General features: G+C 43.7%; 1 protein-coding gene across 2 annotated transcripts in view; it reads left to right on the top strand.

Moving 5' to 3' along the window:
* The window catches only part of ELMO1 (engulfment and cell motility 1), a 294722-nt gene that overhangs the window by 37745 nt on the left and 235434 nt on the right, over window positions 1–21543 (top strand). Inside the window, exons 5-6 of one of the 2 annotated variants that reach the window (XM_054385177.1) lie at window positions 7678–7847; window positions 16692–16711. In XM_054385177.1, the coding sequence (XP_054241152.1) occupies window positions 7678–7847; window positions 16692–16711 (190 nt within the window). Of the gene's footprint in view, window positions 1–7677; window positions 7848–16691; window positions 16712–20452; window positions 20489–21543 lie in introns of both variants that reach the window. The other variant, XM_054385176.1, reaches the window with a different exon arrangement.

Here is a 21543-nt window from a genome sequence, read left to right on the forward strand (position 1 = left end):
TTACAAATGTGTACAATCAACAGAAAAACACAACAAAGCGCCCCCTGACCCCCAGAGGGGTTGTGCTTCTTCCTCCTCTACCCTCCCTTTGCCAGAGCAGGCAAAAGGGAAGAAAGCCAAGAACCAGAGAGGTTTGTTAAACTAGGCTTGTCAAGGTCAGTATGCCAGTGTGTTATCTGCAGAAAAGCAGCACAGGACAGACAGAGACTGCCTGTACCTTGTTTTGAGTACTGACTCTTAAACATTTCTCTCCCTCCAATGGAAGTGTTTAGAATAATCATGATTTATCTTTCTTACACCCAACAGTCATTTATTTACATTCTTTCACTTTTCTGCTCAAACTTTGTGAGAAGAAATTAAAGGTATAGGCTTAAAACTATCACACACAGGAACACATCCAAGTGGGGCTTAAAAGTCTCTAGAGCAGGAGACTCCACAACCTCCCCGGGGAGCCTGTTCCAGTGCTCTGGGACCCTCACAGTGAAGAAGTTCCTCCTCATGTTGAGGTGGAACTTCCTATGCTGTAGTTTCTATCCATTGCCCCTTGTCCTATCACAGGGTGCAACTGAGCAGAGCTTGTCCCTTCCCTCTTGAACCCCAGCCCTTAGATATTTATAAACATTGATTAAATCCCCTCTCAGTCTTCTCTCCAGACTAAACAGCCCCAGGGCTCTCAGCCTCTCCTCCCCGGGCAGTGCTCCAGTCCCTTCAGCATCCTTGCAGCTCTCCACTGGACTCTTTTGAGTAGATCCCTGTCCTTCTTGAACTGGCAGCCCAGAACTGGATGCAATATTCCAGGTGAGGTCTCACCAGGGCAGAGTAGAGGACAGAGTACCAGCATTTTGGGATTTGAAATTTATGAAATTGGGGTTTGAACTCATAACTCCCCAAATCTCAATGTCTATCAATATCTGAGGGGTGGGGGGCAAGGCGAGGGGGCCAGGCTCTTTTGGGTGGTTCACAGTGATAAGCCAAGGAACAATGGGTTCAAACTTGAACATAGAAGATTTCAGCTCAACATGAGGAGAAACTTCTTTCCAGTGAGGGTGACAGAGCCCTGGAACAGGCTGCCCAGGGGGGTTGTGGAGTCTTCTTCTCTGGACCCTTTCCAAACCCACCTGGATGCATTCCTGTGCAGACTCCCCTAAGTGATCCTGCTCTGGCAGGGGGGTTGGACCTGATGATCTCTGGAGGTACCTTCCAATCTCTGATATACTGTGAGACTGTGAAATCAAAATTTTAAATACTTTATTTCTTTTTTCTTTCTTTTTTTTCCCCTTTTATCTCAAATTTAGACTTTCGTGTGCATTCATAGGGACCTTTCCCTGCAAACCCCATTGTTAATATTGCAGGGGTGAAGCTGGAGTTATGCTGTGCTGCTCAATCCATTATCAATACTTTCCTTCAGAGGTTTGCAATGTGTCGATGTTAAACTTCTGTGGAGTTAAAACTTTGCAAAGCCACTGGTTAGGCCTGGTGGGAATTTGAACTGCCTCTTTGTTGCTGGCAGTCTGTTTGCTAAGTTTGTGATTCTCTGAAAGGCTGTGTTTTTGGTTTTTTTTTTTTTTTCCTAAACCTTGCTCTTCCCCCCCCCTCCAACCACTCTGCACACAGACGCTCTGTTTCCAAGGTAACTTGAGTGCAGATTGAATTTCTCCTGTATTATCTGCATTCCTATATCATCTTGCTTATTTATTTTTAACCTCTCCTATCATCTTTCTTAACAATTCTCCATGATGTTGTGTCTCTGCAGTTTTCTCTGCCCTGTTTTCCCCCTGCTCTGTCCGTATGCATCCCTGAAGGGGCTCATCACAAGTTTCTTATGCAACATTTCTTTGTGTTTGAACATATGGGACAGTTGAGATGCCAGATTGGTATTGTCTGGGTTTGTGCTACCCATGTGCCAGTGGATGGTGGGGAGGTACACAAGCAAGTGAGCTGTAATTGCTCCCCAGTGAGACTGTTCCAAAGGGACACTTGTCCTGCAGTGCGGCAAGTGGACTCCAGCCTTGTGGTGTGTGGAACTGCAAGGTTCTTTCCTACCAATCCCTATTTCAAATGACTGATCATTTTCAAAGGGTTTTCAAATACTTAGAAAATGAAACTGAACCAACTTGGCCACCTGTTAATTACTGTTGTTTTCATTTTTTATTGGTGTTTTTTTTCTTCCAAGCAGAACTGATCATTTGAGCTCTTGCTGTTTATTTGAAAGTAGATTCTTGGGGACTTAAACATGCCTTGCTTATGAACTCATGAACAAGTGGCCTTTTGTAATCTGGTCTGTAGGGTGCCTGATCGCCTTTCTTTAAGGGTGCCTGATTATCCATCCCTGGAGGTTTTCAAGGCCAGGCTGGCTGTGGCTCTGGGCAACCTGAGGGCCATGGTGGGGGTTTGGAACTGGATGGTCTTTGAGGCCCCTTCCAACCCTGACAATTCTGTGATTCTGTGAAAATGCAGCAAGAGGAAAAACTGCTCCTCAGGCATTCATAAGTGGCTACTGATTTCATGAAGATATTTTAGGCTTCTATCACTGTGCATCTGTAATGCTTTTATAAATGATCTAATAAACAGCTTCAGGTGTGACAGTTTTCGCTGTTTTTCTCTGCCTCCTTAACTGGGTATGGTTGATTGTGTAGGACTGCTTTGTGTATTACGTTTGTACAGGCTTTCAGGTGTAGAAAGTGTTCTGGAGAATTAATGTGGAAATGTCTTAAGTAATTAAAATGGAATCTCATTTCTTACCTGGCATCATTAGGTGCTAGCCAGGCTTGGTGGGTTTGTTGAATCTGTAAGCTGAATCTGGTGCTGTCACCTGTCCACCCCTCTGTGGCATCCTCACATATATGCAGTTGTAGGGGAAGTGGCAGTAACAAGCCAGGATAAGGCAGCAGTTTAGAGCACCATGGTGTTAAATGAAACCACAGAAACACATCTGTTTGGATAGTGCAAAACTGTATGTGGTAGTTACTGATGGTCTGTATGCCCTGTGACCAACTTACCTTCAGGGAAAACCAAAATACTCCTAATTTATTTTATTTGCTTTTTGTAAAGGAAAAAGAAGGAAACTGATGATGGAATGGCAGAACAGCAATTTAAATCAGTGGTTCAAATTTTTTTCCTGGCACATTAATGTTTGGTAGGGGTTGTATTTGGAATCCATGTCCTCCCTCCTGTCCTTGCTGGCTGTAATTGGTATTCTGTACAGAAACCCTCTGTATATCTGGGTAATAAGTTGTTTTCCAAGTATGCACAAAGTATTCAGTGGCAGAGAAATGATCATTTGATCAGCAGAATCCCTTGTTAGGGTGATCTTGAGATTTCTAGCCTCTAAATGGCTATTTCAGTCTCTAAGCAAGCCACATCTTAGATTTAGGTCATTAGTTTTCTTTTTAAGCTGACAATCTCATCAAGCTGCTCCTTTCAAGCATTGCCACTCCCTGGGGGCAACCTTTCTGGCTGTCCTCAGAGCAAGTGGAGTAAGAGTGTAGCCATGCAGCTTATACCTCTTGACAGCCCTTTGAAAGGCTGGGGCTTCTGCAGCACCCGTGCTACCAGCTTTCTCTCTTCCCTGCTGAGCAGGAGAGCAGTTAATGCTCTCTTTCATTTACTTGAGCAGCTGTATTGCTCTCAATCCCTTGATACTCGTTCTCAGTCGGGCAGGTTTCGTGTGTGATGTTTCCGTGCGGGCAGAGCCGTGGCAGCTCGTGGTGCTAATGAGCTGCGCTCTCTGGCCGTCCACTGCTGGATTGTAAATCATTAAAACAGTTCCCTGGTAAGCACTCAGAGCACATTTCTTCTGGGTTTCAGCTTTTTTTTTCCCCCCCTTTTTTTTTTTTTTAATGCAGTCATAAGTGTGCTTGTCCATTCCATGAGCATGTATGAGCACTATGGCAACGAGGCCTGTGAGAACTGCATGGTGTTCACCCAAGCAATGTTTTCAGTCCTGGCAGCAGCCAACGTTGCTTTTGGCCATGTTTCCAGTGAGAAAGATACCAGCCCTCTTGCTGAAACCAAGATTTGTTGTTACCCATTTAGTCAAGGTCTGTTCTGCCATTATCAGTTCTTTTCTCATCCAATAGAAGGAGCAAGATTTATTGGATGCAGTGTCTTGCAAAGCTTGTTTCCTGTGAGGAAAAACACAGGTGCCTAGAAACTTTGCTGATGGAGCAGTCACACTGGCATAGGCAGATAAAGCTTAAGAACACCCCCGGCTTTATCTTCTCAAAACAGGGCTGAACCACTTTTGTAGCAGAGACAATGCTTTTACAGGTTTCTGTGCTCTGTAGAGATGGCCCAAGCTGTGTCTGATCTAAGATTTATATTTTGGGTTTATTGTAATGAATTTCAAAGCTTGCTCTGACTTCAGAAGCAAGAGGATTAGGGCATCTCTCTTGGTCCAGCTCATGCTGCTGTTCAGCAGTGCAAAGTGAGCTATTTATTGACGGACATCCCTGTACTGGTGTCCTCAGTTTGGGTGAGAGGCTGGGTTAGCTCTTCCTCTGGTTGGTATTGATTCATGCATGCTGGAAGCGTGACAGGGATGGCAGCAGCAGTTCACCAGCCCCAAGTTTTTATACTGGGAGCAAGAATCTCTCCTCAAGAGGAAGGATCACAGGATGATTTAGGGGTTGGAAGGGACATCTGAAGATTTCCTAGTGCAAGTGCCCTGCCAGAGCAGGACCAGAGAATCCAACACAGGGCACACAGGAACACATCCAGACAGAGCTTGAAAGTCTCCAGAGAAGTCTCCACAACCTCTCTGGGCAGCCTGTTCCAGTGCTCTGGGACCCTCACAGTGAAGAAGTTCCTCCTTGTGTTGAGGTGGAACCTCCTGTGCTGTAGTTTCTATCCATTGCCCCTTGTCCTATCCCAGGGTGCAAGTGAGCAGAGGCTGTCCCTGTCCCTGCCTGATCCCCAGCCCTCAGATGTTGATAGATATCAATCAGATCCTCTCTCAGTCGTCTTCTCTCCAGACTAAACAGCCCCAGGGCTCTCATCCTTGCCTCATAAGGTAGTGCTCCAGTCCCTTCTTCATCCTTGTAGCCCTCTGTTGGACTCTCAAGTGGATCTCCGTACCTCTTGAACTGGGGAGCCCAGAACTGGATGCAATATTCCAGGGTGAACTTGACTATTAATAATCTGTTGTCCATGTGCAGAAAGATGAAGCGTTGTTTAAACAGCAATTGTAGCTATACTGTGAAGAGGTTTGGAGAAGGATGTTCTTCTGGCTGTACTTCTTCACATGTTCTTGCTTGCTTGCTGCTGTACTACACAGGTGATCACAGTCCCAGGAGGTATGGCCTCAGTTCTGATGGTCTAAGTTCTGCCTGCTCAGACTTACTGGTTGAGCAGCTCAGGAGAGCTGCTGTGTTGTACTGAACCAAGTGTTTTGTTAATTTTTTTCCCTCCTATTTGTTTCATTGTCACTGAGTTCAGGAGCTTTCAGAGCACCCATGGAAAGCTGAAAGAACTCTCTCCTTCAGTAGCCAGGCAGTGAGGGTGGCAGCTTCCCAGAACCATGAGAGGTAGAAGAAAATGTGTACAGAGATCTTAATGAGCTTAAGGTTAAATTTGAGAAACCGTTTCTAAAGTCAGGTGCACAGAGCTGCCATGGAGGTGTTCAAGATTTTTCCAGAGTGTTTCTTCCCTGAGGTGGGCTGGAATTCAGATGTTGTGTGTGCTCTGAGGAAGAGCAGTGTTTTGAGGGAGTTCTGCATCTCTGAGTCTTCTGGGTTGTTACAGTGGGGAGGTGAAAGTAGACAACTCAATGAAGGAGGTCATTTGGTACGGTAGGAGTTGGCTGTTGAACTTCTGGTTCGGATAATAATAGTGATTGCTCTGATTTTTTTTTCCGTTATGTTTTTTAGTTTTTGTAGCTGGTTATTCAAGAGTAGTTTAGCAAAATTTCCTTTACCTGCTCTGATGAAGGAAAAGAGTTGGAGGAAATGTTATGAAGTTATCCTGAAAATTAGGGAAATGTATTTTCAGTTCTGCTTTAGGCTTTGTTTTACTGTGCCAGCTGCTGGAGAGAATATTCTTTTAGTACCACTTGGGCAGACATTGCCTTTAGAAAGAGACTGTATAAGCCATTATTTCCCCATCACAACTCAATCCTACTGATAGAGTGGGCAATTTAGGGTATCAGAAAGACCTTTTGAATGACAGGATTCTGTTTTATTATAGATAATGTAGCTTCTGTGGCTGCAATATCAAATATTTATGGCACAGAAAAAGCTCAGGACTGAAGACAGTCTGCTTCTTAACTGAAAGATGTTCATCACAGTCATACTAACCACAAGATATTTTCTCCCTGTACATGTTCCTCACTGCATAGAATCTGGCCAAAAGCTGATTGGAGACCATGCGTTAATTTCCCTGGGTGAAAATGGGAAGTAAGAAGCCTTGCTGGGAGGATGCTGGGACCTTCCACTTATTAATGTTTGTGAAGCAATCAGAATTATGTAGGTAGGAAGCTATAACAACATGGTGGTGTTTTTCTTTCTGTATTCTTTGTTGAAGTCTTCACTTGCATTGGAAATGTCTCCTATCTCAGAATCTTGGGCTGCAGAGATGACCATCTCTGTGAGGAGTATGTTCAGTACTTGAACAGGAGAAGCAATTGTCTGTCACAGCCCTTTCTTCTTTTTTTTTTTTTTTTTTGATTCTCTAGCTGAGAAAGAATCAGTATAATCTCAGAGAAAATAACTCTCAGCAGAATTTACCCTTAATTTCTTTCCTAATGACACACAGTTTTCCATTCAGCTTTCACTGGGTTGCGGGTAAGAAGTAAATTTTAGGGAATTGAATTTTGCAAGTGGAGTGAGGAGGATTATTTCTCAATGCAACCTTGGCTGGCCAGCTAGCTATTAGTTGAGCCTGTTGGGTATTGTGCTCAGGTAAGTGAAAGCATAAAATTGAAAACGTGAGCTGTATTTTGAAGTATCTGAATGGCTAAAGAGAGAGGCAGTTTAATATGCATTACTTCAGTAACCCTTTAGCTTCTTATCATCAGTGTTCCTTTGGATTCCACTGTCTCATCCTGTGTTTGAAGCATTAATGGGCAGATAGCCTAATATGTGTGAATATCCAGCTCTCACAAAGATGTGTGAGTGATAATATCATAGCATCACCTGGGAAGTCATTTGTTCCTATGCTACTTGAAAGAGTTTTGTGAACAAAAGGAGGAAGGGGGAAGGAAGGAGCAGGAGGCCTGAAGCTGGTCTCTACTGATCTAACCTGATTAGGACAGCACATGGTCTTCACTGTTAAAGGTCATGAGAAGTGCATAAACTGGGTGAGTGTTGCCAGGCAAATAAAGAAGTGCTGCCATTATTGTACTGGGATTGTCTGCTGCAATTTGGTTTATTCCCATTTCTACTTTTATTGATGTGACACACAAGCTCTTCAAGATAAAGGCTGTCTTCTGTAATGCTTACATTTAGCCTGAGACAATGGAATATCTGTCCAGTGCTCAGCTAATGATTCTGCAGCAGTCCAAATAATTATAGGTAACAAGCAATATACTTTTGTACAAGCAATTCAGATCTGAGCTCCTTATTCACTTGTGAGCCTGCAAATATTAAAGATTACTAATACTGACCATGGCCATCATGTATTGCCATTGTAATTAAAGCTTTGTTTTGTGTTATTCTTTTGTGTGTTTTATGTCTCTCTTAGGCTCAAAATGCACAGCAGCTCCATGAGAGGATCCAGTCTTCTAGTATGGATGCAAAGTTAGAAGCACTGAAAGACTTAGCCAACTACTCAAGGGATGTTACATTTGCCCAGGAATTTATAAACCTAGATGGTATTTCCCTCCTAACCCAAATGGTTGAAAGTGGCACAGAGTAAGTATTCTTCTTAAACTGACATTCCCACTCCATGAGGAGCTTTTGTGCTTACTTTCTTGAGTGCTTGAAGTATTTCTGTGTAGAATTTTTAAGATAATATCAAATAAACCATATGAAGAGGTGTGTGCTGCTAGGATAATGTACATCCATCATCAGTGAGAATCTTCTTTATTTCCCCTAAGAATGGGCTGGCAGGGACTGGAGGTGAGCAAAGTAGGAAGTAAAAATATTGTCTGTGCTATGAGATTTTGGGGAAACTGTAGCCCTTGTTCCTTCTCTACCCATTGCAACTTAAGTAAATCATTGATAGGTTATTTAAAGGCTGATAGGGAACACCTCTGCTGTGAGGATAGGCTGAAGGAGCTGGGGTTGTTCAACCTGGAGAAGAGAAGACTCCAGGAGGACCTTATAGCTGCCTTCCAATACCTGAAGGGATCCTACAGGAAGGCTGGAGAGGGACTTTTCATGAGGGTGTCTAGCAAAAGGACAAGGGGGAGTGATTTGAAGCTTGAAGGAGAGCTCCTAGTTCCATCCTGAGTGCTTTGAGGTTATAGTCTTTATTCAGTGGTGTGGTCTGTAGCACATACCATGCTGCTTAAAAACAGTAGGAAAAACAACCCCACATCTTGTTATCAGAATTGCTAACTTCTCTTATATTCTCTTATATTCTCTTATACTTGTTGTTTAGGAACCAAATGAAATTAAAATCTAAAGAGTTAAGTTGGTGTATGCATGCACAAAGTTAGTGTAGCAATGAAGAATTGTACTGAATGGGCAGGCTGGCATATGCCTATGAAGATCAGAGGATAAGCAAATTAAGATGCTCTGCCTCTGCAGTTTTGGTGACTAATTTATCTAAGTTAAATGCAAAAGGTATTTAAGCTAAAGCCGCTTTATTTTCTATTAAAACAGAAAGGGAACATTCAGGTTTTTCACAGGCATTTCTTTTAGCTACTCAAGCAAGTGCCCTCCTCACCCTTCAGATGTTTGTTCTACTCTGCTGTAACTGTGGGATGGGCCAAGACGTAGCAGACTGGTCTAGATTAAAAATAATTATGACAGGGAGACTTCTGAAGCCAGCACCACTGGTGAAAGAACTGCTAAGCAAATTACACCCTAGGAGTAATTCCTGGCTGAGGGTCTAAGTTTTGAAACCACACAGCAGGCTTGGAGACTGGGCATAAGAGTAGAGTCTGTTGCTTTTCTTTGTTTTTTAAAGTGGCTTGCATTTGGAAAGCTTTCAGATTTCCCTTTTTTAGCTGGTGTAATGTACTGCCAAAGATGCTTTGATCTATCCCTGCCCATGGCAGGGAGGTTGGAGTAGATGATCTCTGAAGGTCTCTTCCAACCTAAGCTATGCTGTGATCTAGCTGTTTAACATGGCAGGGAGGTTGGAGTAGATGATCTCTAAGGTCCCTTCCAAGCTAAGGCATGCTGTGATCTAGCTGTTTAACATGGCAGGGAGGTTGGAGTGGATGATCTCTGAAGGTCTCTTCCAACCTAAGCCATTCTGTGATCTAGCTGTTTAACATGGCAGAGAGGTTGGAGTGGATGATCTCTGAAGGTCTCTTCCAACCTAAGCCACTCTGTGATCTAGCTGTTTAACATGGCAGAGAGGTTGGAGTGGATGATCTCTGAAGGTCTCTTCCAACCTAAGCCACTCTGTGATCTAGCTGTTTAACATGGCAGAGAGGTTGGAGTGGATGATCTCTGAAGGTCTCTTCCAACCTAAGCCACTCTGTGATCTAGCTGTTTAACATGGCAGAGAGGTTGGAGTGGATGATCTCTGAAGGTCTCTTCCAACCTAAGCCACTCTGTGATCTAGCTGTTTAACATGGCAGAGAGGTTGGAGTGGATGATCTCTGAAGGTCTCTTCCAACCTAAGCCACTCTGTGATCTAGCTGTTTAACATGGCAGAGAGGTTGGAGTGGATGATCTCTGAAGGTCTCTTCCAACCTAAGCCACTCTGTGATCTAGCTGTTTAACATGGCAGAGAGGTTGGAGTGGATGATCTCTGAAGGTCTCTTCCAACCTAAGCCACTCTGTGATCTAGCTGTTTAACATGGCAGGGAGGTTGGAGTGGATGATCTCTGAGGTGCCTTCCAAGCTAAGCCATTCTGTGATCTAGCTGTTTAACATGACAGGGAGGTTGGAGTGAATGATCTCTCAGGTCCCTTCCAACCTAAGCCATTCTGTGATCTACCTGTCTAATCTGCTCATCAGTGTTTCTGCCCATGCTGCCTAGTTTGGGCATTGAACAAAGACTCAGGCTTCATGTCTTGATGAACTCCCAGTACTTGCTGCAGCCTTTTCCATGTTCAGCAGCTTAGACATTCTACATCTTGGGTTTTTCCAAGTCTGGTTTTACAAAGGGAGTTGTAAAGCCAGGATATCTGTGCTAAGATGTGCAATTCCCTTCTCCTTTTATATTGTGCTTCACTGGCTAAGTGCATATTTATAGAATCACAGAATCATTGAGGCTTGAAAAGAGCTCTGAGATCAAGTCCAGGCTATGACTTAACACCACAGAACTTGAGATTTAGTAATAGGACCAAATCCCAATAGAAGCAGACTCAGTAGCCTAAGCCTGCTGTGGTGCTGCTGCTGCTGTTTCAATCGCCATGCCTGGAAGCAATCAAAAGATGAATAGATGTGGTGCTAAGGGACACAATTTAGCACTAGACTTAATGGAGTTAGGCAATGGTTGGACTCAAATCTTTGGAATCTTCCAGCCAAAAGGATTCTATGATTACAACAAAAGGTTCCTTAAAATGGCTTGTGAGCAAACAAGGTGTTTGCGGCAGGTGAGGAAGGCTAAGAGGAGAGAGTGGGACAAGGGCAACCAGGCTCTGAGTGTACTACACTGTCAAGGGAAAGCAACTGGTACCAGTCAATTCACCTTCACCATCATCATCATAGAATGGCTCAGGTTGGAGGGGACCTCAGAGACATCTACTTCAACCTCCCCACCATGGGCAGGGATGCCTCTCCACCAGACTCAGCTGCTCAAGGCTTCATGCCCCTCACAAAATGCATCTGAGAAACAGTGAGAAGGGGGGAAAAGCAATAAAGAAATCTACCAAGTACAGAGCTCCATTGCCCTTAAAGTTTGAAGTGCTTTTAGAATAAAAGATTCAGTATTTTTCTGAGTCATGGTCAGCTTGCATCATGACTCTACCTGCAAAACTGTCACCTCTGGAATTCCAAACCTTTATGTTTTAATGGGAGAGAGACTGGACATGTTCCATTTTTATCCACTAGGCCTAACTTAAGATTTTAAAAAGGGTCCAAAATTTCCCTTGTATGTTCTCTGTTACTGTTTTCATTTGTACCCTCTGCAACACCTCTAGTAAGAGGTGACACAGGGTGCTTGGTGAACAAGTAAAGCAAGCTGAAGACCTCCTTTTTGTGCACCCCCAGGAGTGTGGCCTTGTGGGCTGTGCAGCTGGCCAGGTCCCCAGCATGCTTCAAATCAACAAGCTCTTTTCCCTGCCCTAGTGCCTGCCACCTTCCTTTCCCCAATGGTATTTTTAACTCTGATCATTTCAATGTCCATAGATGGACCTACCCAAACAACTGTATCAGCATCCCCAAGGGGAGGCAGTGTTAGAAGGAGCAACGAGCAGCCAGAAATTTCCGGGATGGACACAAACCTCTTTAGAAGGCAATCTGTGTTGTAAAGCTAGTTTTAAGGTATACCTTCACTGTGGAGTTTCCTTACCTGCTGCTGCTGAGCCAGTCTTGCTTGAATAAGGCTATGGAAGCTCAAACATAGAGCTTCTTTCCTTCCTTCCTGGAGCTGGTTTTGTGTCTGGATGCTTCACAAAGCCAGTCCAACTTGTTGATTTGGTTGCAAAGTACCTAATTTTGACATGCAGTTTGCTTTCTGCTTACTTTGGGACTTGAAGAAGCAAGAGAGGAAGTGGGCATGAGTAGGCTATGAAGGAGACTGGAGCATCTATCTTAGGAGGAAAAGCTGAGAGACCTGGGGCTCTTGAGCCTGGAGAAGACTGAGTGGGAATCTTACCAATGCTTAGCCATGTCTAGAAGAGGAGGGCCAAGAGGGTAGGGACAGACTCTTTTCAATGGGGCCCAGAAACAAGACACAGGGTAATGGGCACAAGGAGTTCCATCTGACCAAGAGAACAAAGATTTGAGGTGACAAAGCACTGGAACAGGCTGCCCAGACAGCTTGTGGTGTCACTTTTTTGAGAGAGATTCAAAACCCAGCTGGATCAATTCCTGTGCAACCTGCTGTAGGTGAAGCTGTTTTAGCAGGGGGATTGGACTGGATGATCTCTAGAGGTCCTTTCCAACCCCTAGTATTCTATGACTCTGTGAATGGATGCAGCAAGGGCCCTTTTGGGTGGCATCACACCGTTCCATTGGACTAGATATGTCATTGAGCCACCACCTGAGAGCAGCCATGATGTGAAATAAGCTTTAGAGTGGCTGTTGGCTCTCAGACTGCAATCCAGAGACTGGCATGAAGCCTCTGAGGGAGTCAGAGAGGGTGGGAAATACTTGTGCTGCTCTGCAAGGAGCCCCTCTTGTGTGCTTGCCCAGCTGCCCAGGAGTTCATGGCTCTGAGTGGTGTCTCTCTGTTCACACTGTGGTGCATCTGTGCCAGAAGCTGATGAATTTGGTTAACTCAAGCTTTATTCTCTCTTTTCCCTCAAGGGGCAGGCAGTACTCATGGACAGTACCATCATCCTCAGTGTAAGGTTGCTCTGAGGTTTTCTTTGCACGTGGAGCTCGTGTTAGGGGCAGCTCCTAAGTTATAATTTGAGTGTGCAATTAAGTTTTAGTGGGCAGCCTCTGGAAAGCAAGACACCAGCTTTTTATGTAACTTTTCCCAAGGGGGAAAAAAATCCTCTGCTTTATTTAGACTTGGCTTTATTTATTGTGCTACTTACTCATTATTTTCAGTGAAGCTGATGACTACAAAAATACAGAGACCAGAGGAAGAGAAAATAAATCACTGGCTTTCCAGTTGCCTCTGCTTGAGATTTTTTTTTTTTTTTCTGGTGAGGAAAAGAAGTAGTAATATAAAAAGCTGACAAGAGCTAGGAGTCTTTCCTGGTTAGTTTTCCATATATTATATTCCTGAGTAGTGAAGATTAGAATACATTAGAGAACAGCCTTTCTGGTTTCTTGCTGGTAAAGTAGCATGGAAAATAACAAATTGAGTTTTTTTTTTTTTGTTGGTTTTGGTTTTTGTTTTTTAACTTTGCAGAAGTGGTTTTAATACTATGTGCAGTTAGCATAATTTGAGCCAACTCTCCTTGAGTGCCTGCTGCTTAGAGCAAATGAGCCATAGACATGGGGTGTGCCCGTTAGGGGTTGGTGGTAGGCAGGCTGTAGGGTGGATGGAGCCCTAATGAAGGCTGAGTGCATCTTGTCACCATGAACATATTTATAGCAGCAGAGAGGCAGCATGGCTTAAGCTCTCCACATTTATCTCAGTCCTACTGACTGAGTTCAGTGTGCCCAGGTGGCCAAGAAGGCCAATGGCGTTCTGGCCTGCAAGGAAAATCCACACAAAGGAAAATGGAAGTTACAAATTGGGAATGCTGAAAGACCAAAATGTTAATAAAAGGAATCTAAATTTATTTCCATCGTTATCAGGAGCAATAATGTCCTAACTGGGAGGGAAAGGGTGAAGGCCTATGCAGAATTGTTGGCATTATCACTCTCTGTCACTTGTGATTTGGCTGAAATAAGACACAGGGTTTTTTTGCCAATAACAAAAAATAAAACAACCCTAAGATTATGCTAAGCCTCCCTGTCTTGACAGTAACCAGAATGGTTTCTGCTGTGTTGAAAAGGTTCTTCAGGGGTCTGCTTCATCCAAGTGGCTTTGCTGGGCAGCTTTATTGTGCAACAGCCATGGCACAGGAGCATTCTAGTGAGTGCTGCTCAGACATGGGTGCAGAGAGCCTGGTTTGAATTTTAAGAGGCTTGTAATTGCTTGGTGCACAGATTAGAAAGGAAAACTTGCTTGAAATTGGGCTGATTGTTAAGTTTTATTCTCCTCCTATTGGATGTGGTAAATGCAATGAGATCAGGTTTGTGTTAGCTTGTTAATAAATGTGTGTTTCTGTCTGCTTTGTCTCTGGACTAAGAGCCTTGTGCTCAACACATGCAGTTGCAGAGCTGGCTGCTGTACAGCTGGAAGTCTCTGAGGTGGCAGTTGTGCATGCCTGAAGGACAAATTGTATTGTTCAGTGAAATTTCAGCTCTTGGCTTGCCTTACACAGCTAATACTGTGCACTAGCCCAGTGGAAAATTGCAGAGAGATTGTTTTGGAGTTATTCCGACTTCACACTTTTTGGGACAGTTGCTCAAAGACCTGCTAATGTTTTTTTTTTTTTTTTTTTCCATCCCAGCCTGATGAGTATTTCAGTGGTGCTGTCAAAACACTTAAGCTGCCCTTGCTCACAGGCACTTGTTCCTGTCCTGCTTCATCTGAAGAGTTATTCCAGTACTGTTTGTAGCAAGCTGGACTGGAAAACTGATCTAGATCATTAAAAGTGACAATAATGGCTGCTTTTGATTCTTTAACCCAGTGGTGTTCCCTGATTGAGCTGACAGTGTTGCAGCAGAAAGCAGATGTGCAATCACAGCTGGTTCAGTAAAATGGAAAAAGACTTTTCAGAAGGTCAAAACAATGCTAAGCTGGTAGGTCTTTCCTGACAAATAAGGTAGTCCTTTTCCATCTTTGCCAGCTACTGGCTGTGTGGAGAGGACCTGCTTCCTCTCTTGGTCAGCACCAGTGCTCATCTGACTCCTCAGTGGTCAAATTCAGTTTGCTAATCCCTCAGAAAAGAAGGCAGCCGATGGAGGGAGGAGAATAAATTGTTTTTTTGACAGCACTGGGCTGTGAGGCTCAGCCAGTCCTCTGAAGCTTCACCTGGAAGCTGAGATTACTTAACCTGACACTGCTGCCAAAATCAATCCTTGTCCAACAGGTTTTTTATGCGGTCTTCATTTCTTAGTGCTGCTGTAACGTCGGGAGAGAGGTGGCTATTGTCTGTAAGGCAAAAATCCAAAGGGAAAAAAAAAAGAAGATAAAAAAATCAGGTAGTCTGTTACACCACCGCGGGGAGAGTTATGACAGGAGAATGAGACAGGGCTGCAGCCCCATCTTACGGTGCACTTCCCTTCCTTTAGAGGAGGAAAGTGGAGTCAGTTTGCTTTGTGGGCAGGCTCTTTGTGGTGCTTTATGTTTCTCCTTCTTGCTCTGCTCTATGTTTTTTGTTTGTTTGTGGGTTTTCTGTTTGTTTTGGTTTGTTTTTTTTGTTCCCCACTAGTCTTCAGGCTCGGAGCACAGCTTCTCTCTGCGCACACACAAGGACAGATTCCTGTAGAACTTTCACAGACTTGGGGGCTTTAGATGATAAAAGCCTCCTCTGAAGATTGAGCCATTCAAGATCACATCTTTGGAGAGCTGGGGGGAGTTTCTGCTGCTTGCACTCCCACCCTCCCTGTCCTAAATGCCTTTCTCCAACATTGTTTCTCGTACTTTGCTTGTGCTTAAGAATATTAGCATTTAAATGACCCCTGCTGAGTGGTGATATTAACACCTTGTTGGCAGAAAGGAAAAGGTGAGGGAACAGTCTCCCTGCGTTTTGTTTGTGATAAAAAGAGTGATTCCAGCAGTGGGTTTCTATTTCTAAATGTTCTTCGGAGTGCTAGGCTGGGCAGAGCTTGAAATCTCCACTTCTGCAACTTTCTAGGGTACTTTTGTCTCTTGGAATGTGATGGGTGTGGGATGTGGTGGTGGCTGTGAGGTGTGGGATTGCTGCTGCATAACTTTATGATAATTTTTCAGATTTAATTGAAGTTTATTTATTTCAGGGTCCAGGCCAGAGTGTTTCCCAGGCTTTATTTGTATGTGATAGCCATGCCTGATACAGGCAGAAGCCAGCAATAGGTACTCCTGTGTATTTCTGTTGTTGTATTTCTAAAGGCTGTGTGTTATCCAGACTTGAAGAATGGTAGGGGCTGGAAGGGACCTCTGGAGATCATCTAGTCCAACCTCCCTGCTAATGCAGCTATGCCTAGATCAGTTTGCACAGAAACATGTCCAGGTGGGTTTTTGAAAGTCTCCAGAGAAGGAGACTCTACAGCCACTCTGGGCAGCCTGTTCCAGTGCTCCATCAATCTTAAAGAAGTTTCTCCTGAAGTTCAAGTGAAAAATGTGGGCTAGCCTTGGGTTTGCCTGAGAAAGCAGTAGCCAAAGACTGATTTCAGGTGGTTGGCAGTTGGCCATGCACTGCCCCATCAGTTTTTCTGTAGAGGAGGAAGTTTTCCTAAACATCTTCTACCTTTGTTCATAATGACCCTCTCCAGGGCCATACTGCATGAAAAGCTTTTCTCAGCAGTATTTTTGTCTGCAGGTGTTTAAACTGCACATGTTCCAAAATGTTGGTTGCAGTGGTGTGCCTGCTTTGAGCTCTTGGCATTGTTACCTCTAGTGGGTCCACTCTGGCTTCCACAATAGAACATCATTTTAGTTGACAAGTCCATGCTGTGCACTGTGTGTTAGCCCAGGTGGGGCTTGGATTTGGGGTATCTTTGGTCCTTGTACAGCAGTTTTTGCACACAAACAGAGCTGATCCAGTCAAGACCTTGCTAAGTTGGTTTCTGCTGGAACCTGCTTGTGACATAACCTGCAGGATTTGAGCAAGCATTAAATAGTCTCTATGGTTTGGGAAGGTCCAGAGGTAATGGCTGATCCTTGGAATTCAGCTGGAAATGTGTCACTAAGTTCCTTTGAGGCCCCACAGGGAACATATTATGGTAGCAAAATGTCTGAAGTGATAACTTGTTGTTAAGGTTTATCTCATATTATCTTGGTGTTTGTTTTGAGACTTCTCCCTGTATAAAACTTGCTGTCTGTCCTTCACCACTCTGGTTTCTGAACCTTTCACAAACACTTTTACCCTCATAGGTGTTTAATTCACCCTCATAATGTGTTATGTTTTGGCCATGGTTTTGTTCCATCTCTGCAAGTGCAATTGAGGGATGGTTTCTAAAATAAAATACAAATAAATCCCTATAAATATAAGTATTGAGATAATTACAGTGTCTAGGTCAGCAAAGGCTTTCAGTGCTTTTGGCCATACCTGGAAGGGTTTGAGAGAGCTGCCTGGTTGCTCCCACAGAGTCAGCCCTCCAGAGGAAATAAGTTATGTGATGTGTGTATAGAACTACAGGTAGATAGATATAAAAAGAGGAAAGCTGGTGGAGGTGGCAGACTCTTCTATTCCTTTCCAGCCTACTTGCTGGAGGATTGATCTTGGTTTTTCCCTCAGTGGTAGCTTTAGCCTGGTCTGTGGGTGAATAGGAGAGGTATTCCTGCTTGTGCTAGATCTTTCTCTATAAGGTTTTTGGTTTAGTGATGGGACAAAAAATGTAGCATTCACTCTTTTCAGTAAGAGCCTCCCCCTGTCAATTGGCAAAACTGTCTGTAATGATCTTCTACCATTAGGTTCTCCCCCCATCTACTCTGTCCTGGTGAGGCCAGCCCTGGAATCTTGTGTCCAATTTGGGCTCCCCAGTTCAAGAGGGATAGGGATCTACTCAAAAGAGTCCAATGGAGAGCTGCAAGGATGCTGTGAAGGGACTGGAGCACTGCCCTGTGAGGAGAGGCTGAGAGCCTTGGGGCTGTTCAGTCTGGAGAGGAGAAGACTAAGAGGGGATTTAATAAATGCTTATAAATACCTGAGGGCTGGGGGTCAAGGGGCGGGGACAGGCTCTGCTCCCTTGCACCCTGGAATAGGACAAGGGCCAATGGATAGATCCTCCAGCATAGGAGGTTCCACCTCAACATGAGGAGGAACTTCTTCACTGGGAGGGTCACAGAGCACTGGAACAGGCTGCCCAGAGAGGTTGTGGAGTCTCCTTCTCTGGAGACTTCCCAGCCCTGTCTGGATGTGTTCCTGTGTGCCCTGTGCTGGATTCTCTGGTCCTGCTCTGGCAGGGGGTTGGACTTGAAGATCTTTAGAGGTCCCTTCCAACCCCTAACATACTATGATCCTGTGACCATGTTGCTGCTGCATCTGATGTTGTAGACTGATTGCTGCTCTTATCACACTTTCCAAAGCAAAAGAAATTAGAGCAGAGATAGGTTTAAAATGATGGTTATCTTTCCTCTCAAGTAGAAGTTTGCTGACTTTGTATTTCCTCACCAGAGAAGCCATATGTTATTCAATTATTTCTTCATGTTATTCTACATTTATATTTTCTTTCACATCACATCTTCTGACCCCCCACTTAACTGATTGCCAGTTAACTGAAGATGGATAAGAGTTCTGTGAATGCTGAAAGAGCTGCTGTTTGCATGTTTTGTCCTAGGACTCAGATGTTTGCTCTTTAATCCCTGGGCTCAGCCATGGGGAAAATGCACCTGATGATAGCCTCTTGTGAAAAACCTCTGGCAAGATGTAGTCTGCCCTTTTGAAGTCCCACCACTTTGCAAACACCACACTCCTTTCTCTTTGATGTCTGACACACAGGGCACTGATTTCAAGTTTCCTGCTGCTCCTTCAGGAATGAAAAGTAGCTGTTTGAAAAAAACTGAGCTCAGAAGAATGCTGTGAAGTTTTGTTTGCATTTGCTGCATAAGGTTGCTTGGATCTTGCACTTTGGGAGACAGAACCCAATTGTGGTTGTCCTTGTTCTTGTGAGGGTTTAGCAGAGTGCAATGCAGCAGTGCAGGAATGATGTGCTGCTGAGGTTGGCATCTCCCACTTTGAACTTTTCTGCTCCTAAAAGAATGTTGAGGGTAATTTTCTCACCTTTTTGAGGCTGATCATCAAGATGCTTTTTGTTTGCTTGTTACTACTGCCTGCACAGATAGCTGTTAGAGCAGGAAAGAATCAAAGCCATGAAATCCAAGAACAAAATCTTGTCACTTTTAACTTGATCTAGGCTGTAGCCCAATTTGTGCTTGGATGCATGGCAAACTGTGCCATCATTATCTCCAGGCATGTCTGTTACAGCTCCTAGCTAGCAATGCAGGATTTCAAATCACTGTTACTGTGATGTACTCTGTGTTTTCTCCCCTGATGGTTACAAAAGGCAGCCCAAAAGATGACCACCCTGAGGCTGGTCCTTCTTGGAAATAACCTATACACAGAAGTAGAAAACACAAGAAGGGTTTGGTTTGGGGTTTTGTTGGGTTGGTTTTCTGGTGTTTGTTTTTTGTGTTTTTTTTTTTTTTTTGTGTGTGTGTTTTGGGTCTTTTTTTTAATGAAATGGTGATTTAAAAACAAGTCTTTTATCTTAGATGCCGTTTTTGCTAGATTTTCTTCAGCTTGCTTAGGAGCATAATCAGCAGTTCTGAAGCCAGTTATTAGCAGGAAGGATGACTTGCAAATTGTAATTATCAGGGCTAAAGCTTTCAAATGCACTTATCATTTGCTCCCTCCTTTCCCCCTTCTTAATATTTGGCTTTCAGTTTTCTGAATAAATTAATAAGATGCCATAGCTTCCGGTTCACCAATGAGACACCACAGTGTCTATCTTGGGAGGGGGAACCCAAGAAATGCCTAAAGAAAAAAAAACTCATGAGGAGCATTAAACCTCTTGTTATAAATAAGAATTAAGTGCTTTGGAAGCTTGTAGGAAAGCAAGGGCATCAAATGAAAAGTTGGCTGTATGGCTTGGCCTCTTAAAATCTCCATCAATCAGTGACATTCTTAAGCAGGTCATTGTCTTTAAGTGCATTGATTCAGCACCTTGGGTCTAGACCTGTCTTTTGGTGTGTGAATTTTAGGAGCAGAAGAGCTGTGGGTGAGCTTACACATCCTGTTGGGAAGTGTCCTGCACTGTATTTGTGTCATGGAGCTCCTGGTGCAAGACTCTTTTGACCCAGAGGATCACAGGTTGTTAGGGGTTGGAAGGGACATCCAAAGATCATTGAGTCCAACCCTCCTGCCAGAGCAGGACCATGGAATCCAGCACAGGTTGCACTGATTTGTCTCTGACTTCAGAAGGTTAGAGTTGTGGTGTGTCTTGGTCCTAGCTACACAACAGCTTTCAACCACACTGCCAATGTGTGGTTGACATCAGTATCGCTGTTGGAGGCTGGAAGTAAAGAAGAGTTGGTTTGTTTTTTTTTTTTTTCAGGCAATAGACTACATGTCATAGCAACGTGGCAGAAAATGCTTAACGTGTAACCTTGTGGTGTTTGGTACCAAAGACGACTTTTACACAAGTGCTGAACTAATTTAGGGTGCCTAGACGTGCTGTGATGGTGGAGAGAAACAGCTTTTAGAGTAATTTATTTCCCGTATCAAGTGTTCTTTTATGTTTGTGTGTTTTTGTTTTCCTAACAGAAGCTAACACAAGTTTTCTGAACAGATATTAGCAACGAATTTTGAATGTTCTTAGCTACTCGCTGAGCTCTTTCTGTTCACAGCAGATTGATAGTAATTTACTGCCTCTTACTGTGTGCCTGTCTTTCAGTTTTTTGAATCAGGTATGGGGGTATGGTGTGTGTGGTGGCGGTGGGGGTGTGTGTATGCAGAGGTAAATAGAGTACAGCTGTTTTTCAAAGTGTGTCTCCTCACCTGCGAGTTTTAATTTTGCAGACGATATCAGAAATTGCAGAAGATAATGAAGCCCTGGTAAGAACCTGCTCAGATCATCACCTTGCACACTGCCTCTTCTCTTGCATGACTGAGCTCAGGCTCTTGTGCTGATCTCTATATGTAAGCACAACTGTGCATATTCATTCAGCCAGTCTTCAGCCTTCTCTGTTTTCTGCTCTTTGATGCCTGCTAAAAATTTTCTGATGAAACCTTTTTTGCTTTGCTTGTGGAATGAGTGCTTCATTGCTCTGACTTCTGCAAGGGCTCCTGCTATTTCTGAAGGGAGGCTTTTGGTCTGGCTTCTTTCTATTTATTTTTATTTTTTTTAATTTGAGCAAAAGAATAATTTTCCTTTCTTCTGTAACTCCCCTCTTAAATTTGTCTGGCTAACATAGCTGATAAATAGGCAATTTTGAGTGTAAATGTTAGCGAGATGAAAGTAAGTAGTTGTGCCAGTTTGAATTCCTGTTATTTGCTGGCCTCAGGTAATGCTAATTGCTGCAGGTAACTGCATAGGGGAAAATTAAAATGTAGTGGGGGGGCCTCATATCAGAAAGTTGAGAAGTATACTTATTTCCCTAGCAATTTCAAATGCAACCCTTCTGAGTGCTTCAAGTCAAGCACAGGCTTCATAGGCTTTGAGAAATTAGGACCCCAAGAGGTACTCCAGTCTCTTGATTGACTTGCAAATTTGATGTCTCAAGTATAGCTAAAACCCAAGGAAGCAAGAGAAAAATTGATTAACTGTACATCTGTCACTCTGAGAACTGGATGTGGCACTGCAGCTCTCCATCTGCACCCGTGCTAAATCAACCTCTCACAAATATGCTGCTGGAAATCAAGGTCTGAAGCTTTTAATTTTTAAATCATCGTCTAATAAATAAATCAGAATTACATTTGGCAGGAGACCTAAATCCTTCCTCTACACTTCCTTTCTCAACTTGTTTTGTAATAGAAAAAGCCTTGATTGTGGGGGAAAATGATTTAAGTAGCAGGAGGCTTTCAGAATTCCTGGCAGCATCACCCCTGCCAAGACAAGGTAGCTCCTATGTATTTAGATGGTGAGTTTCAACTCATTGCAAGGAAAATAG

Source organism: Indicator indicator, chromosome 11, assembly GCF_027791375.1.
Source record: "Indicator indicator isolate 239-I01 chromosome 11, UM_Iind_1.1, whole genome shotgun sequence".
Lineage (NCBI taxonomy): Eukaryota > Metazoa > Chordata > Aves > Piciformes > Indicatoridae > Indicator > Indicator indicator.